At 48.9% G+C, this 25,279-nt stretch overlaps 3 protein-coding genes across 11 annotated transcripts in view; all 3 read left to right on the top strand.

Annotated features, from left to right (window-relative positions):
- NAA25 (N-alpha-acetyltransferase 25, NatB auxiliary subunit) overlaps positions 1-4,234 on the top strand; it is a 45,068-nt gene extending 40,834 nt beyond the window's left edge. For both annotated transcript variants that reach the window (XM_074972571.1, XM_074972570.1), the window contains exon 24: positions 1,034-4,234. In XM_074972571.1, coding sequence (XP_074828672.1) covers positions 1,034-1,156 — 123 coding nt within the window. In that variant the 3' untranslated portion in view covers positions 1,157-4,234. The remainder of the gene's footprint in view (positions 1-1,033) is intronic.
- Positions 4,235-7,056: 2,822 nt separating this feature from the next.
- ERP29 (endoplasmic reticulum protein 29) lies at positions 7,057-12,999 on the top strand. Its single transcript, XM_074972474.1, has 3 exons — positions 7,057-7,336; positions 9,999-10,137; positions 11,412-12,999. The coding sequence occupies exons 1-3, from the start codon at positions 7,208-7,210 to the stop codon at positions 11,912-11,914; spliced, it is 771 nt and encodes a 256-aa protein (XP_074828575.1). The 5' UTR covers positions 7,057-7,207; the 3' UTR covers positions 11,915-12,999.
- A 1,046-nt stretch (positions 13,000-14,045) lies between these two features.
- Positions 14,046-25,279, top strand: part of TMEM116 (transmembrane protein 116) — a 35,928-nt gene continuing 24,694 nt past the window's right edge. For 4 of the 8 annotated variants that reach the window (XM_074972443.1, XM_074972444.1, XM_074972447.1 and 1 more), the window contains exon 1: positions 24,960-25,078. In XM_074972443.1, coding sequence (XP_074828544.1) covers positions 25,016-25,078 — 63 coding nt within the window. In that variant the 5' untranslated portion in view covers positions 24,960-25,015. Of the gene's footprint in view, positions 14,193-24,148; positions 24,519-24,959; positions 25,079-25,279 lie in introns of those variants that run through there. The other 4 variants (XM_074972446.1, XM_074972441.1, XM_074972442.1 and 1 more) reach the window with 4 other exon arrangements.

The raw sequence follows: 25,279 nt of genomic DNA, 5'->3' as shown, positions 1-25,279 counted from the left end.
GTGTCTAGAATAGTAGACACTAATGGTACGTCTACACTACACGCTTCTTTCGGCAGCGTATGGGGTGCATACGTGCGTAGTCCCTCCTGGCATGGGTATAAATAGCAGTGTAGCTGGCGAGGAACAGCTTAGGCAAGTAAAGACACTCCTGAAGGGTGTGGGTATGTATGAGCCTACACGGCTCTCTGCTTGGCCTTCGCATCTACACTGCTATCTTTTTGCAGTGTATTATCCCACTGCCTTCCTGCAACTGGAGCCTTTCCCCTCCACAGGAAAAGACTGCGGTAGTGGGGAGGCAGTAGAGAGAGTCTCAGGCAGCTCTTCATTGCTGGAGCCTTTCCCCACAGGGAGAAAAGACTCTGGGAGGAAGATTTCCCTCCTGCCAGTCTTTCCTCGCTTCAGTGGAAGGCTCTGGCGGCGTGGAGCTGCTGAAGCCTTTTCCCGGTGCTGGAGTCTCTCCCTGACATGTGGAGCTACAACTGCAGCGTGGACACAGCTTGCTTTCCACTGCAGCATGTAGCTACGCATGCCCTACATGCCACCGCCAGTGGAGTATTTTGGAGACGTAGCTTTAGTCTTACGAAAATTTTGATTTCAGCCGTTTGTTTTGTATTTAAGAGGCTTCCTGCTTTAATAAATTATTTCTGGATCAGAATGTCTGTCTTGTAACTGACTTGGGGTTAAGGGAAGCCATCTTTTGGCATTAAATTCATTATACAAGGATGTTTCCTGCAAGTGTCAAGAAATGCTGATGTGCTAATAATCCTGTGATAGGTAAAATTAACAGTAACTTACATTTAAAAAGAAGTACTGCTTGTGGGGCTTTTATTCTGGATTGACGAGCTTTCCTGTCTTCATAGTTAATTCAGACTATTACTACAACCCCCTTACGATGTATTGAGACTTCAAACTGAACTTTTTTCTCCATTTCAATATTTGCAAAGAGAGGGTGTGAGGAATTTTACAGAGGAATTTAAAATACAAAATGGTTTTTAGCCTGCAGGATGAATGACTCCATTTTCTTGATTTGCAGGAAGAAAAAAAGTTTACAAAGACTGTGCAAGGAAAGGTCCAGAGCAGTTACCAGCACTCAATTCAGGAAATTGGGGAGCTGCTGAAAAAGAGACTTGATACCATAAAAAAACTAAAGATTTAAGAAATGCACCCCAGGCATAAAGACTTCACAACAGAGTGACACCATAATCCCAGGCAGAAGCAACATCCAACATACCATCACTTTAATCCAGAACTTCCTCACAAATGCATGAAGGACTTTAATCATAAATATTTTTTTTAGATATTAAAGATATATTCAGCTGATTAAATTATTGTACATAAACCAGAAGCAGGGACCCTCCATCAGGGTTTGACCACTTTTTATACATGTTCATAAGCATATTGCAACAGGAAAAATTCAATTTTCTTCCCTTTTCGTCTCCAGAGACAACTGGAGATAATCCTTAGAAGCAGCAATAGAAATCCAGTATAAAGCATATATCTCAAAGGAGTTGTATTTTCATCACCGTACAGTGTTTATAGGTTTTATATGGTCCTTGCCTTAGAAAAGCAGAAATTGTAGATGCCCACATTCAACCTTAGAGCATATTGTATGGCCTCCTCCACTGAAGCAGGTTAGTTCTGGAGCTGTCTATTCTATTGACAAGCCACGTGGCCCTGCTGGAAAAAAAAACTTGATATCATGTGGGTCCAGCAAGGAGAGATGACTTTATATTGGGAGCACATCTTTTATGTAGGCATATACTGCCTTCCAGTGATGCTCATCATTAACTGCAGACGGTCAGAGTAAGTCATGCTTAGTACCGATGCAGTTTCCTCTAAGATTGAACCCCAACAATTGTTGGAGGAAGTGGGTGGGGTTAGTTTACATACAGATTGTTTCTAGTGGAAAGGTGGTTCAAAAAATTACAAGCCTGATCAGTGTTTCAGCCAAAAGCTAGGGGCAATATACATAATATCCGCAGTGAAGTCTGACACCACTGACTCTGATCTCATGTCAGTTTCATGTAAAACAGTAAATCCTCAGGATTTTAAAAGGGGGTTGAAACTTTAAGACTAAGTACTTAAATAATTTGTAATGGAATTGAGTCCTATCAACTTTCTATGGCTGTAAGTTGGCAGAAGTAATTTTTGCTTCCAGTGTGGTATGAGGCTGAGAATTACTCTTGTTTGTAACTGTTTCCTTTTGTAACTGATCTTTTATGATTATCCAAGTATAGACACATTAGTCATTCTGTTAGAGAAATGTAATTGCATCATCTGATACCATAAAATCTGCATTTCTGCTATTTTAATTTAAAGAGTAATACACACTATAAAACGAATAGGCACAAATATGAACATGTTGCACCTAGGATGTGAGGGACACTTGAGACTTTTACAGATTTCTTATCTTCTGATTAAAGAAAAGCAAGTATAATCTGAAATCTATATTTAAAGTTTTAAGAGCGCTGACAATCCTAGTGTTGTCATCTCTTCTGAATACATTTTGTTAGAAATGCTAGAATGTTGACGAGAGTATTTTTTTAAAAGCCCTGTGTAAAATTTCAAGTTGCTGCTCTTGCTGGATTTAGTTTTACTTTGCCCCTTCCTAAAAGAGAAAGAGGACTTCCTACAAGTTGTTTGAATTGTGATGGATGTGCTTATGATGTAGTTGCAGTGTCTGGTAAGTGCTTTGGGCCGGGGGAAAACAATACCAAAATGTATTAACTCTGTTTTATAGTGAAACACCTTTCCTGGGCAAACTGTCTTATACGTTTGTATGAAAATACTTTTGGAAAGACAAGTGTGCTATTTACATTAAAACAAGACTCATGACTGAAGTTGATCATTTGAAGTGAAAACAGTCCCATCACTAAGATTGCACAGTGACTACAGTGGCACTGAGGTGAAGTCTGCACTAGGCTTTTTGGCTAAAATATTCACACCTTGCCATCACCAGTAGGACTCGCTAGTGTCGACAGGGCTCCAGGCAAACACTGACACTTTTAAGTACCACGTTGCAGACAGCTCTGAATCAGACCAGACAGTGCAGTCGTCTATGCTGGAGCTCCCATCCATGGTGGCTACTACCAGCGGAGCTGAACAGTAGAAAATCTTAGTGAAGTAAGTTGAGACTACAAGCCTTAAAGCCTTGTGTACACTAGAAAGCAGAACTTGCTAAACATGTTTTTCAGCATCAGTTCCCTTTGAACAAGATTGAAACCAGTGGGTTATACATCTGGCTGTGTTAATTTTAGACAGCTGGCTTGAGTTCTGAGAGTGGGTGGAACCAAGCATCAGTCACGCTTTCAGAAATGGCATTGAACATGCTTGTGTTCAGTCTGCACTAGCATTTAAACCTTTCTCAATACCAGTTCAGGAGGAATGTTCAGTTTTTCCCAGGGTACAGCTGTTTTCCCACTTCCACTTGCAGCCACCCAATTGACCCTAAGCCTAATGTCAAACTGTGATTCTTTTGTGACACAGTAGATGTTTCTATACTAATTCTGTTGCATGAAAATCAGATTCCAGCTCTTAAAACTCCAGGGTTTCTCTATAAAAGAGGCAACTAGATGGGTATGCAGAAATGGCTAGCTAATTACTAAGCCTTTGGGAATCTTTTCTCAATCCCTATAAATTGTGTACAGTTAAATATATATTTCTTACTAAAGTAAAGAGCATTTTCCCCCTCCAGCACATACACCTTCACTGGGATTTGATAGGAAATCCAGGGTATAACCCATTGCTGCTGTTATCCTTTTTGTGGTTAAATGAACCATGTGTTTAGAAAAGCTACCAAGACTACTGTTTACAGACTGAAAATTATTGCTTTTATACTACTGGGATCATGAGCCAAGATCCTTCTACAGATTTCCTCCTCAACTGATTTATTTGCTTTAAATCATTTGTCTGATGTGGATAAAGGTGAAGAGTTCTCCATCTACCTTTCTCTGCATAAAGAAAAATGTACAATGCCTACCTGTATTGCCCATTGTTTTTGTATCTTTTTAGCAGTTTTAACTGTTCAAAAATTGCATTTATATTTTGCAATCAATATGTTAAATCATGATTTATTTTAACCTTCATTAATATAAAAGGGTTTTTTTGTTATATCTGCAGCCTTATCTGAACTTTCTCTTCCTGATTATTTGTTGTAATTTATGACTGTGGAAGTTATGTATGCTTCAGCCTTCTATGGAATTAAGTGACACAACCACAAGCGATCTGCTTTAAACTGGATGGGTTTATAATTTATATAAAAGTCAGTTTCGTTATAAATTAATTTTGCTGCCTTTCATTTTCTGTCTGGATCTTTGAAAATAGTTGAAGTCCTTGTCTTCACCATTTTGCTTTATAATGTTAATCTCCCATCATACTCCAAGCCAGATCTCCCCTTTATTGCATGAAGGGGAGCAAAAGTTGCCTGAAAATAGAGCAGTGGGGAGGGAAAACAAGCTTAACTGGAGTCCTCTGAAACAAAGCACTTTGTGCAAAATAACAGAATGGCTTGCTGGCAGGAGTGGAGTTGGGAAGCAGATGTTCTGTGGCATGTTCATATGGCAGAGTGCTGAAGAAACTTTCATTGTCAGTTTATGCATTATTCACTTGCACCCCTCCCAAGTTTTTAAAGACAAATGAAGGAAGAAGCAGGAACTTGCAGTATGTTTGGATGCAGCCAGTGGAATTATGATAGAGTAGCCCTGGCAGTCAGGGACAGCTTGAACAACAATATGTGGCATCTGGGTGTCAGTATCGCTACCCCCATACGGCTGGCAGTGCCCTGTCCACTCCAACTCCCAAGACACTAGAAGCAGTATGTCCTTGTTTCGTCAAGCCAGGTCTTGTGCTGCTTTCTGTCTTTCCTTACAGAGACGATCATCTGGCCCTTGCACACTCAGAACTTAATCTTGAGTTTACTCTCTCCATTTACCCTCTTAAATGTTATGTGAACACAGAGATGTTGAAAGTTGCCAGACTCTAGTTATTGTACCAGCAGCAGCATGACCAGTTTCCCCTAAACCCCATGGCTCCGGATGCAAGTCAACCCTGATGTGGACGGGAACAGGTATGGCTAATCAGTTACTATCCTGGTGAACCATTTGCTCTGCTAAAAGGACATATTTGAGGTGACAGTTACACTTGGTAAACTTTTCTCCTCTCATTCATGTTTATAAATGTACCACTTGAAACTGAAACCTGTTTAACAGAAACTTCTGCACATTCATGCCTTGCTGACCTGCTGCCACTTCTTGTTTTTGTTTTAAGTGCTACAATATTTGTGGATAAGAACACAGAAATCGATGAGAATACATTAACAATACGCTTCCCTTTATCTTGCCCCCCTCCTCCTTTTTGTGTGTGTGTAGTGACTCAAACTGCTCATCTGGATAGGTTTGGAGGAACACAGACTACATGAGAAACTGTAAAGCTGCACTATCAAAGGTTTAGAAAAGTTTAACTAGGAAGTAGCAAAGAAAGGTTCCCTTTATGTACACACATGGGGACCAGATGGCCTGATATTGGGACCCTCATGATACTGAGGGGTTTGTCTTACATACACAACTATACCCACCCACCCATTTAAAAAAAAAATCCCAATTTTTCACACTTGTTACCTGGTCACTTTATGTACACAGAACAGATCAACCCTAATTATCCAAATAGCTCAAGGGTCATTTCTGAAATGTGGCTCAACTTAATAAATAAGGCTAGGTCTAGGGGACCTGTAGTGGCATTGCATTTTGTGTGCATGTCAGTTAAGTACTTTTTCACCACCCTGTAAGGATCAGGTGCAGGGAAAGGTTCTCATATTTCTCAGTGTAGACCTCCCATCTTAACAAAAGTGGTCTTATAGTGTTCTCCCATTGGCCATCCCACACAGGCCCACTCTTCCATTCACAATTGTTTCACAGTCCTGTGGCAACTACTGCAATTGCTTATATAGAAAAGTAATAAATTATTGAATGGTTTAGCTGTTTATAATACAATGTACCAGCTGGAAACTAGGAGAGGAGCCTGCACCAGGTAACCAGACCGCTCTCCACACATCAGCAAGCACTTTTCCTATGCTGGTCTCTCTACCATAATTTAGGAATGGCTGTTTTAAGGTTTTGGTTTTTTACACTAGGGAATTTTAGCAAAAAAAAAATCCTCCCTGGTACTTCTCCCCAGCTCAGCTGCACGAGGGGGAAGCCTTTGTCTAGCAAATTTCTGGCACAGTGGTGCTGTTTGTTTTTTTCATGTCAGCTAAGGCACCGGTTTAATTAGCACCGGTTTAATTAACATAATAAAAATGTCCAAAGAGGCTGCAGCCTTGTCTATAGGAGGGCTCTTCCTCCTGCAGCCCAACCAGTGGTAGGGTAAGTACTCAGGGTAGTTTATTGGGTATTTTTATTGTTTGTTTAGGTGTATGGGGGAGGTGTTTTTTGCTAAAATTCCCTACCAGGGAGCCATCCCTACCCTCACTTATAATTAAGCTATAACCACTGTTTGAGGTATAGCTGGGGGGGGAAGTGATAAGACACACACACTTTTGTTTCAGTGCTTTCTAGTGTAGGGCGGAGGCTCCTGGCCCTGTAGTACGCCTTCTCCTGTAGTGCAATGGATCACATGTCTGTGTGCTCCTTTCATTAGCTAAACAATAATTCAGAGCTACTCTGGGTTGATGGGGGGCTGGTCGAAAGCGATTCAGGAAGAGAGATTTCCAGGGACCACCCCGATCGTCCACAAATGTAATTAAAAGATTTTGCAGCTGGCTAAATCGAGGTTACCTCTGAAGAGGTCCTGCTCTGGGCCTGAGCGGCGGGCGTGTCATCGCACGGCAAAGATTAGGTTTCCGAATTAATTTTTAACAAGGGGGACGGGGTGGCTTCATGGACCTTGTTGTGCCATTGGCCAGCGCGGAAGAGCCAACGACCAATGGAGCAAAGCAGAGAGGGGAAGGACAACTAGTAACTGGGTTGTGCAATGGAGGTGCTGGTTTTTCAGAAGAGCCTCTAACCAGGAGTTTGCCCTGGGGTCCGTGGGCAGCCCCAGCCCGGCCCCTTTCTCGGTTGCTCCGCTGCCCGAGGGCTGGGAGGCCCAGAGGTCGCATTGGGCGCTCCAGCTCCTCCAAAGCTTCTCTTCTCCTTTGGGGGGAGCCAGTGACACCAGATCAGGTCACGTGAACCGCGCAAAGCAAGTCCTCTCCGTCTAGATCCTTCTCGCCATGGCTTTTGTGAGCAGGGCAGTCTCGGGCTCCTCCCTGCTGCTTTGCTGGCTTTCCTTCGCCTGGGAGAGCAGCAGCGCTTTGCATACCAAGGGCTCCCTGCCCCTGGATGGCATCACCTTCTATAAGGTAAGGGGCATGCTGCTGGTTGCAGGTGCCTGTGTGTCTGGCCCTTCTCCCTCTGCATGCACGGTGCGACTGCACGAGCGCTGGGGCTCACACAGACGCGGGCTGTTGGATGGGGAAGGACCTTAAAGCCACGGGCCTTTTCAGGAACGGCAGATCGCTGTATTGAAAATACATTTCGGCTCCAGCGCGGGTCTCGGGCGGCTGCAACGGGAACGTGCCCTGGACGCTGGGCTTTGCAAGAGGCTGTTTGGGAAGGGTTGGTGGGTGGGTAAAAGAGAGCGTGTGTGTCCCCCCTTTTTGTCAGCTCCGACGTGGGGCAACCTCAGGCACTTTGCGGGTAAAATAGCACGACCGGCGCGCTCAGCCCTGCAGGGCTGTGACCGGAAGCCTGGGGCTCGGCTCACGGCAAGAACAGATACAACGCCTGCCCCTTGCAGCGGCGCAAGGGCCATTTTCAGAAGCTGCAGGCGGGCAGCCGCTGGTGCATGGCTCAAGAGTTTGCCCCTGGACCAAGGTAGCCAATGGGGAAAGGACAGAGGAGAGGCGGCCTCAGCAGCTGGCCAATCACAGGCGTCCAAGTGTCTCAATTGCACCGCGAAAGTGGTTGAATGTTTTTGCCAAGGCTGCGGTGCATCGCACCGGGCAGGGCAGGCGGTGTCCTGAGCACCTCGGAGCTTTCCTGCTGCAGCATTCGCTGTCTTTGTCTGCAGCAGCTGTGCGATTGCCGCATCCGTCAGGTGTCCTTCCGTCCACAGCACGTGCCCTCCCCCTAATGCAGCGCCGGGCACCGCCGCCTAGCCTACGCCAAGCTCGTGTGAACGGACGGAGCATTCCGTGTCCACCCCAGCCGGGCTCCGAGCATTGCATGCGCTTGGGCGACATTCCCAAAGAAAGAAAATCCAAAAACACCCTCTTCTATCTCCGTATATAAGAGCCATAGTAGGTGGTATTTGCTCACCTCTGTGAGCCTCTCATTCTTATCTGATGCTTCTTAGCAGCCTCTGGATGGGCTATGCAGTCTGTCACACAGCAGTGAACTCTGCCCCTGAGTTCACTAGACGGATCCGTACAGATTTTTATTTTTCCAAGTAAGAAAAGGCAAGTAGCTTAAGCACTAAATTTGTGGGAAAGGATTTTTCCAGAACCAAGTAGAAATGGAAATACCTTCCTGATTTTGTTTCCATTTCATTAACAGGGTGTACTTTTGTTATTTAAAGATTTAGGTTTCTAGCACTGCAAGACCATGTTTAATCACAAGAGCCAGGTTTTAGAAATAGGAAGGGAAATTGATCAGAAATAGAAATGTCTGTATTGTGAGAAGTGGGAGTGAAGAACACCAGCTAAATTGAGCCAGCTGTTATGGGACAGGCTTCCAGTCCACACTGGAGAAGGGGTACTAGGCACCTACTGTCAGACCATGCAGTAATAACACTGAATCAATATCAGCTTATTTAACTTGTTTCTCAAAGTATGTAAGGAAGCATCCACCCTAAGCAAGTAGCTGTGATACAGGCACTGACTGCAAAAGGCTGGACGTTTTCTTTTCTTATGACAGTTCATCTCATCCACTTGAAATGAATCTCCACTTTGATAGACCAGTTTTGGTGTATTTGCATTCTGGGACCCCTTAAGCACTTGTTCCATAGCATCTTTTGCTAGGAGCAAGGACTTTGGGGTAATTTCCAAATGTGAAGCACTACATTGTGGGATGAAGCTAAAAAGACTGGCTGACAGGGTGGAGCTACAGTATTTGCAAATTTCAGGCATACTGAGGAGAGGAAGGAGCGTAACTGGCAACTACACTGGTCAGCAGGACCAGAATTAAAGACTTTGTTCCAGGTGTTGCATACGTTACTTCGAATGCTTATAAAATGCCTGGGATGGCCTTTGTGGTGTGGTGGTGGGGGAGCAGTGAGTGCAACAAATTCTTGCTAGGAATGTTCTAGATTGCAGGATCTTCCCACTTAGCATAGAAAAGGCCAAGATATGTGTTAGGTGTAGACACAAACCAGGTTTTGACTGAAAGCAAACAAGTCCATTTCCAAGCTGACCTCAAAGAGCCAGTGTGTTTGGTGCCAACCTGACAAGGCCAGTTTCACTGTCCAAGCAGAGTGAAACTAAAAACCAATAGCACAAATGACGGCAAGTTAATAAGATGTTTTTCAAAAACTTTCACTTTAGCAATCCAAGGTGCTTCTATAATCCTACTTCCATTATTCACTTGAGATGTCCCAGTGAAGTCAGTGGGGGCTGATTCTACTCTTTAAGTCAATGGAGCTCCCTACCAGTAAGGTGAGCAGAATTTGGCCCATTATGTCAATCAATTTGACACCACATAAGCAAAATGAAAGTAAAATCTTTCAGGGTATAAGCCATTTTAACAAAATACTGAAGTATACAATTTAGAATTCCTTCTAACAGCTGGTACAGGAACACACATGCACAGCCCATCTACTTCTTCCTCTCACCTTGACAGCCACATTTATTAAATTAAGAGGTGCTTGATTATTAAACTAATTTCCCCCAATGTGCCTCATAGTCAAATAATTATTTCACAGGAAAAGTGAAAACTGGCCAAGACATCCTTATATAATTGTATACTGCATGTTTATGAAGTATTCAATAATTCCTCCATTAAATCTTTTTGTTTTTCTTGTGCTAGGTGATTCCAAAGAATAAGTTTGTCCTGGTGAAATTTGACACCCAATATCCTTATGGTGAGAAGCAAGATGAATTCAAAAAGCTGGCAGAAAGCTCAGCTTCCAGTGAAGATCTGCTCATAGCTGAAGTGGGAATATCAGGTGAGCAGTAAACAGACTAATACAATATCATTTGTGGAGGGAAAAACAAAATGTTGGCACAACTTGACCTCTTAAGCACTGTGAAATATCACCCAGCTCTCTGCTTTAGCTGGGTTTTGGGTGTAGTTGACATGCTGAGAGATCATAAAGGAATTAGGATGGCCCAACATGGGGGGGGATGGGGACCTAAGAATAAATGATTGAAAAGTTCATTTTTAGTTACTGATATATTGAATGCCACCTTAGCCTGGTTGGTAGTGGAGCTGACTGCCCTCACAGCCTCATGTGAGGTGGGAGTAGGAGTGCTGGATATCTCCAACCCCCTTGGGCCAGTTAGTAAAGTCTCTCAGCACAGTTATGGAATTAAAGTTGATTTGCAGTTCCTCTTGACCAGAGGGAAATCTGGCCCTTTCTTAGCCTCTTGGCCCACTTCTATGGAATACGTCTTGTGAGAACTCTTTCAGCCATAATTGTGGTCACAGGCAATAAGAGGCACGTTGTTAATTCACTCAAGGGAGCGTTGCCATTCATTGCTGACGTTATGATAGAGGTGTCGGCATCACAACTGGCACTAATTGACGTTGCTATGGTAGTCTCAAGAGAAGAGCCAAGGCCTGTATAAGCAATGAAGACTAAATTGCCATCACCCCTGCTGCTGCCTGTTCTGTAAACACAGGATTTAAACCTCTTCAGACTGCCCAGGTGGCATACATCACTAGGCATTGAAGTCTACCTAAACACAAACCCTTTATACTTTAGTAGAATATCTGAAATCCCTATATTCATATTCTAGCTTCAGGAATTCACATGGGATTTATGTTTGTTCAGATGTCATCTTACAAATTTGCTTGTCATATAGCATATTCTCAATAAGAACTGTGTCTGCAGGGACATCAGCTAGAAATTATAATGAGTATTATCAGTCTGTATGCTTCAGGCTACAAACTAATCTGATAGTGATCAGGACGGAATCATTCCATCCCACCCCAAATCCAAGAGACAAAATCAGTTATAGAGTAAAGCAAGGTTAAATACATATATTGTGGGGGATTTGCATCTTCCTCTGAAGCAGTCGATAATGGTTACTCTTGCAAGCAGACTTGCTAGACTTTTGGGTTGTTCCATCCTATGGCAATTCCTAGTAGAGGGAGGATGCTAACAGAGTTGTAATTACAAACATAAACATTAATTGCTTTGGAGAGGAAAGGATCCTACTTACTGATTTTGCTCTGAGTAATGCACTGATCCTTTTCATGTTTTGTTTCTGTTCCCAGATTATGGTGATAAACTGAACACAGAGTTGGGTGAGAAATACAAGCTGGATAAGGACAGCTATCCTATTTTTTACTTGTTCCAGGATGGGGACTTTGACAATCCCTTACTTTACAGTGGCCAAATAAAGGCTAGTGCTATTCAGCGTTGGCTGAAGAGTAAAGGCATCTATCTAGGAATGCCAGGCTGCCTACAAGAATATGACATCCTGGCAAGCAAATTTGTGAGTACCACTAAAGAGTTAGAGCGTCAAGCTCTTCTCAAACAGGGGCAGGAGAGTTTAGCAAAAGCCAAGGAAACGGAGAAGAAACGGGCTGAGCAGTACTTGAAAATCATGAGTAAAATCCTGGAGCAAGGAGAGGAGTTTGCTGCTAATGAAGTTGTCCGGATCACAAAACTGCTTGAGAAGAACAAAATGAGTGACGGGAAGAAGGAGGAGCTCCAGAAAAGTCTAAACATCCTCGCCTCTTTTCAAAAGAAGAATAGTGAAAAAGAGGAGCTTTAACAGGCTGGAGAACTTTGTACAAGCTGTGATATTCTGGCACAAGGTCCCATCCAGTTCTCCTTATGCAAGCAAACTTTCCTTTGACCTCCAGGGAGCAGCAGAATTCCTTCTAGTGTGCTTGGTGCTTTAGAAAACTCAGAGAAAGGCATGTCGCCTTTGAAAAATGACAGTATTCTGTAGTAGGGATTCAAACAATCACCTCTTAAAGTGAAACTGATGTGTATTAGTTGATAAATACTATTACACACAAAAATACATTAAAAACAGACTTCAGGTTGCAAAGTCAAGCACTCAAAAATTTAGGAAATAATATAATTAAGGTTGCCTCTGCAGAACTGTCCCTCCACTGCACTGAATGGGGATAGGAGTCCTGTGGAAAAAATATGTGATCATGTAATTAAAGACTATCATAATGCACATGCACAATGGGGCTGAATTGAGGTTGTACAGGCAACCTTAATGTTGGTGTTTCCTAACTTTTGAGTATTTGGCTTTGCAATCGTAATCTTTTAATGTAGTTTTTGTGTGTTTAATTTCTGAGATTTTTTTAAAAAAGCAAACTGAACAAGCAGAAATCCTACCATGTAGTATTATATTGTCATACACATGGTTCAGCAGCAGCGTTGAAACCATTAAATCCACCACACAGACATAGTAAGTGACAGCAATTAGCAGGTTGTCATCCTCTATGGAGTCTACGTGACCAGTACTAGAAGTGGAAGATACACTTTGCCAGTGAGTTTCATAGATATTTGTTGATAGCAAAGAATGCTGAGTGAGATTTAGGAATCTTGGGTTCTATCCTAGGCTCTGGAGGGAAGTAGGGTCTAGTGGGCACAGAACTTTTCTCCCCCAAGTTTACCCCTTTCTACCCCACCCCCTGGCTCCTTGTTCCAGTCTCTGCTCTTCAGGCATCTCATCCCAATTTCAATCCTTCCCCAGAAAATCCTAGTTTTCTCTTGTACCCTAGCTCTTTCTCAGATCTTTTTCTTCTCTCCCATTTCCCCCCCACCCCCTGAACACTGGTTCCTAGACATCTAGACCCAGTTTCCATGAGCTCCTTGTCTCAGTATCCCTCTAATCCCCCCCCCCCCCCCCCCGCCAACTGGCTTCTACTCACCAGCTCTCAATCCCAGCCTACCCTCCAACTCCCAGTCCCATCCTGGTAGCAGACTCTTGGAGCATTTCAGATAAATGGTCTCAGAAACTTAACATGGGCCAAACAACATTGTTTTGCAAGCCTTGTTCTGAAAAATGACAAACTGTTTTGGCTGAAATTTTCCAAAACTCAGCCTGGAGGAGATGCCCATTGTGGAAAAGTTCAGCCCAAATGGTGAACATTTGGCAAAATTTTAAGTGTATACAAGGTCTTATAAGGGAAACAGTTGGGCATCCAGAACAACAGGCAGTGCTACTAGTCCTCCCCGTAATTTTTTTAAAATAATACCTTTTCCAGAGATCATTTTGTTCTATGTGAACAAGCAGATTCTGCTGCCCTAGCAAGTGTTACTGCATGTGCTGTTCCCACGTGAAACTCAGGCAGCTGCCCTAAGACTCTCTGTGCATCTCCACTCAGGGCTTAACACAGGGCCTGCAGAGGACCAGGCGCGGCCTGGGCGTTGCTCTTCGCTACGTAGTACGTACCAGGCTATCTGAGTGCAGGGGTGGGTGCAAAGAGTGAGTACTGCTGCAAATAAAGACGGTGCATTACTACTGCTACGTGAAACCTGTCTCCGTCCGCTCGCGCCAGCGGCCTCCTCCCAGTCCCTGGGCTGCAGCCCTAGGACCGCCGAGCGCGCGGGATCCTGGCGCAGGCGCGCGGCCTGGCAAACGCCTGGGGGTCGCGAGCCCGGCAAGGGGAGGGGGCGTAACCCCATCCCGGGCTCCCCCAGCGCATCGCCTCAGCGTCTCGTCCAAACACCGGCCCCGGCCCCGCCTCCCTCCCTCGGGGCGGGAGCCCCCACGGCTGATCTCGGGGCCTGAGCGGGAACCGCTGCCCGAGGGTCCCGCTCTCACCCCATCGTCCGGCCCGGGAGCCCCCTACCTAGTGCTGCCCCCTGCAGGGCGGCCGGGGCGACTCGCCCGGCCCCGCGGGAGCCGAGGCGCCCCGCCGGCCGCCTCCTCGGACCGCCCGGGCTGAGGCGCCCGCGCCAACGGCCCTGCCCGCCGCCCCCGCGCGCGCTCTTTCCACCCCGCCCACCCTGTGGTTGCCGGGTGCACGAGCGTCTGCGAGACCCTCCCAGCGCGTGACGCCAGCGAGGGCGGGACTAACGAGGAGGTAACGGAAAGGGGTTGGGAGGGGCTCGCCTGGGGGAGCAGTGGCGCGTAGGGAAGCTAAGCAGGGGCTGTTGGGTGTAGCCGTGTAATGGGTGACCGACGTTCAAGGCGGCTGGCCATGAGGCTGGTGTTCTGCAGAACTCTTAAAGGAACCCACTCAAGCCTGCAGAGGGGGACCTGGTTGTGTTGTTTCTGCAGCTTAGAGTACGCTGGCCAGGGGGGTTGTCACTAGCCACAAAGTTTTTGATGAAAATACCAATTTGACCAATTTGTTAAGTGCTTTTGGTTTCAGCGGGGGGGCCCTGAGGCCCAGAGCCTCCAAGGACTTCAGTGGAAGTTAGGAGCCTAAGTACCTGTGTGGGTCTGGGCCTCTGCCCCTGGCAGACCATTCTCACGGTCACTATGCAAAGAAGGCACAAGGGGCAGAGCCGTACGAAGAGTGTATATTGTAAAAGGAGCCTACACCGCTAGGGCCCAATTTGTTTTACAATAACAGTTAAAAACAGGCCCAGGACAGTCAAAGGAAATGCATGGAATTGAATGAAACGCATGGAATAGAGAGGCATGCGAGTGAGGATCAAGGCCCTGGGAATCCTAGAATTTAAGGCCAGAAGGGATCACTAGATCAAATAGTTTGACCTCCTGTATTTCACAGGCCAGCACCCACACACTAAACCCAACAACCAAAATCAGACCAAAGTATTACATCCCACTGGAGACTAGACCATTATGTGCCACAGGCAGTGAACAGGAGGGATCAAGGTGCACCAGTGGTTGAGGCTCCTGCAATGGCAAGGAAATGATTAAGTGAGATATACCTGGCAAGTGACCTGTACTCACACGCTGCAGAGAAAGGCAACCCCCTCCCTGAATCACTGCCAATCTGAACTGGGGGAAATTGCTCTCCAGCCCCATGTATGGCAGTCAGTTAGATCCTGAGCATGTGAGCAAGAACCAGCCACCCAAGCACCATGCCTCACCTGTACCTGTGTTCAGTGATCCTAAATAGTACCCCCAAAACCTGTAGTGTCTGATAACTTTATCTCATTGGATGATCTCTCAGCATATAGCAGAATCTTATGGCCACCTGTCCAATTTGCATTCTTTTCATGTTATTTTGATTCCGTGATATCATCCCTGAAAACTCTACTTATGTAACGAACAATAATGGAGACAAAGGACACTCCTGTCTAGCAACTCCCTATAATACAAAGGGCCAGGAAAAATGAGTCACTTGAACTTTCGCCAAAGGAATAAAGTAAAAGGTTTTATTAACTGTTTAAATTGTCCCAGAGCTCAAACTGAGTGAGTACAAATGACAGATAGCCCCGTTTTCCTCTAGTGGCTTTTCTGCCTCTAATGATAGGGTAGACACTGGTTCATTCATTTCCTGTGAGTCCCACAAGACATGTATTCATCTCCATAAGCCAACTATAGCTGGTCTCCAGCATAAACCCAAAGTGACCATCAGCTGTATAGTGAACACTCTGTTAGTGCATTAAGCCTAGACATCATCCTTTCTATTGCCTTTTATAAACGATATTGGCCAGGAGTACTGCCCCAATAGTTTGTGCATTATTTAGTCTTTATCTGCAATTTAAATAAAATGGATTTTAAAACTATTTGTTTTGGATTTCAACATCTTCTTGTAGTGTTTGCAGCCCAAACACTGCAGTACTCTGTTAGGTCATGAAAGCCACTGACTACTGAGTGAAATGCAAAAACTGATCAAAGAGCATAAACAGTGAAAAGTAAATGGTAATTTTTTAAATGTTACTTCAGCATTAGTAACCTTCAACATGATTAGGAACACAGATCATGATTTGTTTAAAAGTTTTGCAGTGACTCACTTGTGGAAATTTAATCATAACTTTCCACATGTGCAATAAAGCGTTATCATTCTTGAGTTCTGACTTATGTAAACACTTCATGGTCAATAAAAGCTTTCTTTTTAGCTGTGATATCTGCAACTACAAGTCTCATTTACATTTCTTTTTTTTTTAATAGCTGGAATTTTCTTTGCCTGGCTAGTAACCGACCCCCCTCCTTTAGCATAAATTATGCCTGTTCTATCTTGGGAAAGGAAAATTGGTCCAATAAATAGGATCTGATGTTATTGACTATGTTATCATTGGATGATAGAATCTGATAAACTCAGATCGCTAAATGTAGAGGAAAGATGACTCAGAATATTGGTAATGCGATCTGGAATCTTTCTATTGGTAATTTTGTGGTCACCCTCCATCCTCGTTCATCATAATGTTTCTTCTTCGAGTGATTGCTCATGTGTATTCCACAATAGGTGTGCGTGCTCGCCACATGCACCAGTGCTGGAAGTTTTTTCCCTAGCAGTACTCATGAGGGGGAGCGCCCTCTGCGACCCCTAGAGTGGCGCCTGCCTGGCACGGTATAAGGGGAGCTGCGCGCTCCCCCCCACCCTCAGTTCCTTCTTGCCGCCAGTGAAGGTGCGTTGGAACTACTCTGCTCCAGCTTTGCTGTAGCTCGTCCCCAGAACTGTTTGTTCATTCAGTGTTAGTACCTGTAGTTAGTTAGCTGTTTAGCTATCAGCGAAAGGTGCAAGATTTGCAAGTTCTTTAAGCCTCGGACCAAAAGAGAAAGGGACATTAGGCTCCGGGCCATCCTGATGGAGTCGGCGCTGACCCCGACTCCGGCACGCCACTCCAAACCGGTACCCGGCACCACAGCGTCAGTACATGGTGACTCTCTGGTGCCATCGACCAGTCGGCACCGCTCCCTGTCCACAGGGCACGCCAAGAGGGCCAGGAAGACTCCCCCTTTGCAGCGGCACCGAGGGAAGTCTGGGACAGAGTCTAGGCCTATGTCGGGCAGTCCTCGATCCCCACCGGGCCCCAGGCCTCCGACTCACGTTCAGAACAGGCCTCTCCGGATATCCGGATGCCATCCACACCTGAAGCCCTCCAGGCGGCCCGGGACGTTATGTCCATGCTGGTGCCTGGAGCACCGCCGATGTCGACCCCATGCTCCAGAGGCAAGCCGCCGCTGGGATCTCCGCAGTTGCCTCCGGCCCAGTACCGGTCTCAGTCGAGGGAATGTTCCCGATGCTGTTCACAGCCCAGCAACTGCTTGGGGCAGAGTCCATATGGATTGCCCTCGACGCCGACCAGACTGTCTGGCTGAGTCCCATCCGGCTGGGACTCTCTGCACTGCTCGTCCTCAAGGAGCGAATATTGATGGGACCACAGCGGGCATCGCCAACAGTCCTCATCTCGGAGGGGGTACCAGAGTTGGTCACGGCACAATCGTCGACACCGTTCTCACTTGGACTCCCGCTCCAAGTCTCCACCAAGACATCGCTGCCCCGGGCGTTGATTGCCGGCGTCTCACCATCCTAGGTCCGCCCGTCGAGGCCGTTCGCAGAGCAGCTGTTACCATCAGTATTGGTCCTCCACGTCGAGATCACGGTCCTATGGCCGTCGTAGATCCCGGCACCGCCACTCCTCCTGGTCCAGAGACAGCAGCAGATCTTACGCCAGCCCGGTCTCCATTCATAGGCGTCCTTCGATGGGCCAGGCCAGCCAACCCGAACAGCCGGCCCCGCTGGTGCCACAGCACGTGCAGTGGCACCGAGCGTCGTGGCCGGCCCAATGGTACCAGTGGGCACTGTGGTCTCTGGCGCAGCCCCCGGTAGGAGCTCACTCGGTGACCGGAGCTTCGGAAGCACCATCAGCCTCCCTCTCCAGACCCCCGAGAAAGGAGTCGGTGGGACGTACGTCCCCGGCACCGTGCCCAAAGCCCGATCAGGTGGTGGACCCTCCAGTGCCGGCTGACACCCAGAGCACTGCACCGGCCTCTTTGCCCCGCCCGGAGGAGGCGATTGCGGCCCCGCCCCTCTCCGCCCCGCAGGAGGACTTCAGGGCCCACCAAGAACTCTTAAAGAGGGTGGCAGCAAGCCTCTACCTCCAAGCAGAGGAGATGGAGGAGTCCTCAGACTCCCTGTTTAACGCGTTGTCCCCATCAGCACCGGGTAGGGTGGCCTTGCCTCTCCGTGAAGGGGTGGCTCAGATTTCAAATGCCCTGTGGCAAATACCGGCCTCATTGGCCCCCATCTCTAAAAAGGCGGAATGCAAGTACTTTGTACCCACTAAAGGGCATGAGTACTTGTATACCCACCCGGCACCCAACTCCCCAGTGGTCAAGTCGGTCAACCACAGGGAATGGCAGGGTCAGCCAGCCCCGACCCCAAAGAACAAAGACTCTCGGAGACTGGACTCTTTTGGAAGGAAAATTTATTCGTCTTCGAGCTTCGAGTTACGAGTTGCAACCATCAGGCTCTCCTGGGCCAGTACAAATTCAATCTGTAGGGCTCCCTGCCCAAGTCTGAGGACTCCCTCCAGGAGCGCGATAGAAAGGAGTTCAAGGCGCTAGTGGAGGAAGGGGCAGTGGCCACTAGGGCGTCCCTGCAGGCAGCCTTGGATGCTGCAGACACAGCCGCATGATCAATGGCCTCCGCGGTGTCCATGAGACGGGCGTCATGGCTCCTGCTCTCTGGGCTGTCCAGCGAGGCACAGTCCTCCACACAGGATCTCCCGTTTGACGGGAAGGCTCTGTTTGGGGAGGAAACAGATACAAGGCTGCATGGCATAAAAGACTCCCGCACGACCCTCCAGACTCTGGGCCTCTATGTCCTGGCTCCGGCAAAACCAAGTTCAAAAAAAAGTTCAAGCCGCAGTAGACTCCAGCCCAGGCTGCCCTCCTGAAGTATGAGGCCGCCCATAAGAAGCAGTGGGACTATAAGAGACGCCCTCAGAGGCAGTCTCTACCTGCTCCCATCCTGAGTCCTCCAAGGGCAAGCAGGCGGGGAAAAGGTGTTTTTGACGGGACGCTCGGGGGCACCCCGCTAGTCCTCACCAGGGATCCACTCCCAGTAAAGCTCCCCTTCTCCAACCGGTTGTGTGCTTTCCTCCTGGAATGGTCGCAGCTAACCTCGGATCGATGGGTCCTCAACACCATCTCCTGGAGTTACATCCTCCAGTTTACTTCCTCCCAGCCCAACCACCCCCCGCCCCCGTCCCTCTTGGGGGATCCCTTGCACGAAGCTCTGCTTGAGCATGAGGTGGGGCGGCTCCTAGGACTAGGAACGATTGAGACAGTGCCCAAGGAGTTCATGGGCAAGGGGTATTAGTCTCGTTATTTCCTTATCCCGAAGGCCAAAGGGGGGCTCAGGCCCATCCTGGACCTGCGAGGTCTGAACCAGTACATGGTGAAACTCAAGTTCCGCATGGTCTCCCTGGCCTCCATCATCCCCTCCCTGTATCCCGGGGACTGGTACGCTGCCCTCGATCTGCAGGACGCGTACTTCCACATCCACGTATTCGAGGGGCACAGGCGCTTCCTCCGTTTCATGGTGGGACAGAATCATTACTAATTCACGGTCCTTCCGTTTGGTCTGTCCACTGCCCCTGGGTGTTTACAAAGTGTATGGCGGTGGTAGCGGACTACCTCAGACGGCGGGGGGTCCAGATATTTCCCTATCTGGACGATTGGCTTGTCAAGGGTACCTCCCGGTCACAGGTGAGGGATCACGTGGCGCTCCTCCTGTCCACCTGCACCGCCTTGGGCCTGTTGGTAAACTACACCAAGTCCACGTTAGTCCTGGTCCAATGCATAGAGTTTATCGGGGTGCTCCTGGACACAGTGTTGGCCAGGGCCTCTCTCCCGCCAGAGAGATTCGAGACCCTGAAAGGTCTCATCGACTTGGTCACAAGGTTCCCAGTGACAACAGCCAGGGTTTGCCTGCAACTCTTGAGTCACATGTCGGCATGCACGTACATGGTCCATCACGCCAGACTCAGGATGAGGCCCCTCCAGCTCTGGTTGGCCTCAAAGTTCTCCCAGGCCATGGACAGGATGAACAAGGTCCTCACCGTGCCAGACTCTGTGATCACCTCCCTACGGTGGTGGTCCGCTCCAAACAACAAGCTCCAAGGGGTCCTGTTCAGGGACAGGGCCCCATCGTTGGAGCTGGTGTCCGATGCATCGGACCTGGGTTGGGGGGCCCATGTGGGGAACTTTCAGATCCAAGGCCTGTGGTCGGCTCAAGACCTGACCCTACATATAAACGTCCAGGAGCTCAGGGCGGTGTGGCTGGCATGTATGGCCTTCCACTCGCACCTGGAGGGCAAGATAGTCAGGGTCCTCACAGACAACATGGCCTCAATGTTCTATATCAACAGGCAAGGCGGGGCCCGATCCTCTGCCACGAAGCCCTCAGGCTGTGGGACTTCTGTATAGCCCACAACATCCACCTGAAGGCCTTCCACCTACCGGGCGTTCGGAATGAGAGGGCAGATCGCTTGAGCAGGGACTTTTCCTTGAAACACGAGTGGTCCCTCCACCCGGAAGTGGCCCACCGGCTCTTCTGAAGGTGGGGAACTCCCCAGGGGGACCTATTCACAACTCGGCAGAACCAACGATGCCCCCAGTTCTGCTCCAGGGGCGTCCTGGGGAGGGGCACTATCTCCGATGCCTTTCTCCTGTCCTGATCAGGCTGGCTTCTCTACGCCTTTCCCCTGTTCCCTCTAATCAGCAGGGTCCTGGAGAAGATAAAGACGGACAAGGCCCGGGTCCTCCTGGTTGCCCCAGCGTGGCCCAGGCAGCATTGGTACGGAACCCTCATGGGCCTGGCAGTAGCTCCGCCATGGCCATTGCTGCTTCACCAGGACCTGCTCTCTCAGGACCAGGACCGCCTCCTCCATTCCAACCTAGCGGCTTTTCACCTTATGGCGTGACTGCTCAGTGGTTAGGCGGAGAGGAAAGGACATGCTCAGAACAGGTTAAGCACATCCTTCTCGAAAGTAGACGGCCCTCCACTTGCTGCACTTATTTGGCGAAGTGGTCCCGGTTTTCTAGGTGGGTGGCGGACCAGGGTGTCTCCCCGGTGGCCGCCTGATCCAGCTTATTCTTGATTACCTCCTCCACCTGAGGGCCCAGGGCCTGGCGCCATCATCAGTCATGGTGCACCTGGCAGCCATATTGGCCTTCCATCCGCCAGTGCAGGGCACATGGTATTTTCCTATGCCATGAGTGGCCGGTTCCTTAAGGGTTTGGACCATCTTTTTCCGTATTCTAGAACCCCGGTCCCGCAGTGGGACCTAAACCTGGTGTTGGCAGGTCTCACCTCTCGTGGAAGGTGGCCTTTCTGGTTGCAATCACGTCGGCCAGGCGAGTCTCGGAGCTCAGGGCGCTGACCTCTGAGCTGCCATACTCGGTCTTTCATAAGGACAAGGTCCAGCTCCACCCACACCCCGCGTTCCTCCCGAAGGTGGTCTCCACCTACCACATGGGTCAGGGCATTTTTCTAGCGGTCCTCTGCCCCAAACCCCATGCATCCAGTGAGGAGCGCCGTCTCCACACGCTCGATGTCCAGTAGGCTCTGGCTTTCTACCTCGAGCCGACCAAGCTGTTCAGAAAGTCCTTGCAACTGTTCGTCGCCTCAGCTGAGCACACGAGGGGCCAGACGATTTCCACTCAGCGGCTTTCCAATCGGATCACTTCATGCATCTGTTCCTGTTATGAGCTGGCGGGTGTCCCCCCGCCACCCATTGTGAGGGCACACTCGACTCGGGCGCAGGCCTCGTCGGCTGCCTTCGTGGCCCATGTCCCCATCCAGGACATTTGTAGGGCCGCCACACGGTCTTCGGTTCACACGTTCACCTCACACTATGCGCTCATCCCCCAAACCAGGGATGACGCCAGGTTTGGCAGGGCTGTCCTCCATCCTGGGAACTTATGAACTCCTACCCACCTCCAACAGATATAGCTTGGAATCACCTATTGTGGAATACACATGAGCAATCACTCAAAGAAGAAAAGACAGTTACCTTTTCCGTAACTGGTGTTCTTCGAGATGTGTTGCTCATGTCTATTCCACATCCCACCCTCCTTCCTCTCTGTCAGAGTTGTCTGGCAAGAAGGAACTGAGGGTGAGGGGAGCACGCAGCCCTTATACTGCGCCAGGCAGGCACAACTCCAGGGGTCGTGGGGGGCGCTCCCCCCAACGGGTACTGCTAGGGGAAAAACATCCGGCACTGGTGCACGTGGTGAGCACGCACAGCTATTGTGGAATGGACATGAGCAACACATCTCGAAGAACACCACTTATGGAAAAGGTAACTGTCTGTCTTTTACCACAGTTGAGCTGATTATTCCTTCCTATTCTCACTCCTGTGCAGAGAAACAGCACAAGGCCTGTGCACTGTTTATATCCCATGGAGGTACTAAAGGATTTAAATGGGGCACAGGGCCTTGTGCTGGCCTTCTGCCCAGGGTTGAATTTCACTCTCGGTGTTTTCCATAGCTCCATATTCATTATGCAGAATCATTCTGTTTGTTGTGCCTTGTACCTTTAGTCTTCCATTAGACAGATTAGGTGGGAACACTTGTGGGAATTTCAGTTATGGATGAGCTCTTTTGTACCTCTTCTCTATCCCATTGAAGCAGCCACCTAAATCCATGTGATAATGCACTGCTCTTCCCCATCTTAAGAACCTAGATCAAAAGTCCCTACTAATTAAATAAGCCTGACAGCTGACCAATGGCAGGCGCAGCTAGGAGTCCACTGAGTGACTCTGTGCATCCTATATACATATTTTGTAAACACAAAATAGGCCCAAGTCTTAGGCCAGGTCTACACTACCACTTACTTTGGTATAACTTATGTCGCTCAGGGGTGTGAATAAGCCACCCCCCGACCCATGTAAGTTACACCAAACTAAGCGCTGGTGTGGACAGTACAATGTCGGCAGGAGAGCTTCTCCCGCCAACCTAGCTACCGCCTCTCGTGGAGGTGGATTTATCATGCCAACAAGAGAACAGAATAAATGTGCTACACCAGCACAGCTGTGCTGATGTACCGCTTCTGGTAGACTAGCCCTCAGTAACTATCGCCCAGCTCTCTTGCAGTGCTGACTTGTGAGTACAGCAGTCCTATAGAGAAGGTGTAAAATGTAAACAGCCCTGGAAATGGTCGTAAATGCCGCTTGTCCTGTGGTAGAAGGAGGATTTAAACCAAGTGAGACAAAATCTAATTCATGGTTTGGGGGAAGTGCTGGCCAGGTCAGCCTTGCTTCAGATTGACTTAGGCTGCCATAAAGAAAATTGGGAGCTGTGGAAGCACTGAGGCCCAGAACCTCAAAGGTAGTTAGTTGCCTTATTCCCAGTGGCAGTTAGCCTGAGTTGGGCCTAAGCCACCATGCTGATGACCAGGGGTGTCCTGATGTCCTGAGTTATCACTTATTTACTATTCATATTTCAGGAATGCCAGGAGATTCCAGTCCAGCTCAGGAGCCCATTGTGCTAGACACATAGGAAAACACACTGCCCCAAAAAGAAAAGGAGTACTTGTGGCACCTTAGAGACTAACAAATTTGAGCATAAGCTTTCGTGAGCTACAGCTCACTTCATCGGTTGATAGATTTCCACTCCATGCGGCTAAATTCAGTGCCTTGCATAATGACAGGTTTCAGACTAGCAGCCCTGTAAGTCTGTATCCGCAAAAAGAAAAGGAGTAGTTGTGGAAATCTATCAGCCGATGAAGTGAGCTGTAGCTCACTAAAGCTTATGCTCAAATAAATTTGTTAGTTTCTAAGGTGCCACAAGTCCTCCTTTTCTTTTTGGGGATACAGACTAACAAGGCTGCTACTCTGAAACCTGCCCCAAGGTGCTTACAATTTAAGGAGCCCAATTAGATGCATTTCTAGCAACCCCTCTCATCTCCCAGTTCAGAAGAACTTCCACAAGCTGAAGCTCGCATCATTTCCAATTCCTTACGAGGAACTTTCCACCCCATTATCATCATTCCTTTTAGTCAGCGGAGTAAAGCAGCCTGCCTGGATTTTAACCTCTTCTTCTCCCCAGAGCTCTCAACAGTCATGCTGCTCCCAGGGTAGATTCAATTCCAGTAGCATTTTTCCACCCTATGCTCTGTTTTGGTTTCTCCCCTAGTGCAGTTTCTAGAGCCTGCCAATGACATCTCCTGGCTTCCCATCAACTTGAACTGCACTGAGGGGCTCAGTCTGCTTAGTGACCGCGGTGCCTTTGTGACGCGATGGTCCTGATCCTGCCCATTTTCCGAGCAAGATGCAGGCAGCCACCTCTTCCTGAAGCCTTCCTTGAATAATGCAGGCGGAAGAACAACAGGCGTCCTCGGGGCCCCCAGAGAGTTGAGGAAGGGGAGGGAAATGGAAACAAGAAGAAGATGCGAGGGAGCGCCCTCCAAGCAATAGCCACTGAGAAGAGGAGAGTTTATACAGACCCATCCAAAGGGAGCTGGCTACTGCAGTGACAGGTTCATGAGCAGTACAGCCGAGGGCTGCGTATGTTAAGAGGCGATTCCCCTTCTCTCGGCAGACAGTTAGCATTTCCCCCGGGGACTGAGCGGGCTGCCGCGGGGCTGGCCAGGACCGCGCACGCTGCTCGGCCGGACCCAGGATGTGATGCGGAGTTTGCCGGGGCGCTGGGTTCAGGGGCAGTTTTGCCAGAGGACGGAGCGAGGGGTAGGGTCCCTGCGAGGCAGGCAGGGGCAGGGTAAAGTCGGAGCGGAGCCTGCTTCTGCCCCGTCTCTTCTCCGCCCTCCCTCCTTTTGGCTTTCCCCCTTCACCCCCCGCCCCATCCCTGCTCCGGGGGGCTCTAGCCCCGGCTGGCGGGGGGCGGCCGTGCCCAGCGGCACCGGGGCGGGGGCGCTCAGCGGCGGCCGGGGGCAGGACTAGCCGAGCCGGGAGGAGGAGCCGGCTCCCGGCCGGAGCGCAGAGCTCAGCGCCCCGGGGAAGGGGCTGCCGGCGCCCGATGGCCCTCGCAGCGCAGGCGGCCGGGCTCAGTGTCACCCGGCTGGACGGGGACTGGCAGGAGGTGAGTGAGCGGGAGAGGCCCGGGGGCTGCGGGTCCGGAGCCCCCAGGGAGCAGTTCCCTAGTTCCCTAGCTAGCCATTGCTCGGATCTCCCCAGCCAGTCCCTGCCCCCTCCCGTCTGTCCATCCGTCCCCTCGGGTGGCCCTGTCAGCTCAGCCAGCCGCTCCTCCGAGTGATCTCCCTGTCTGGATCCAATCGTCCAC

Source organism: Natator depressus, chromosome 15 (assembly GCF_965152275.1).
Source record: "Natator depressus isolate rNatDep1 chromosome 15, rNatDep2.hap1, whole genome shotgun sequence".
Taxonomy (NCBI): Eukaryota; Metazoa; Chordata; order Testudines; family Cheloniidae; genus Natator; species Natator depressus.
The sequence above is the reverse complement of the archived record's forward strand: the minus strand, read 5'-3'. Positions and strand labels throughout refer to the sequence as shown.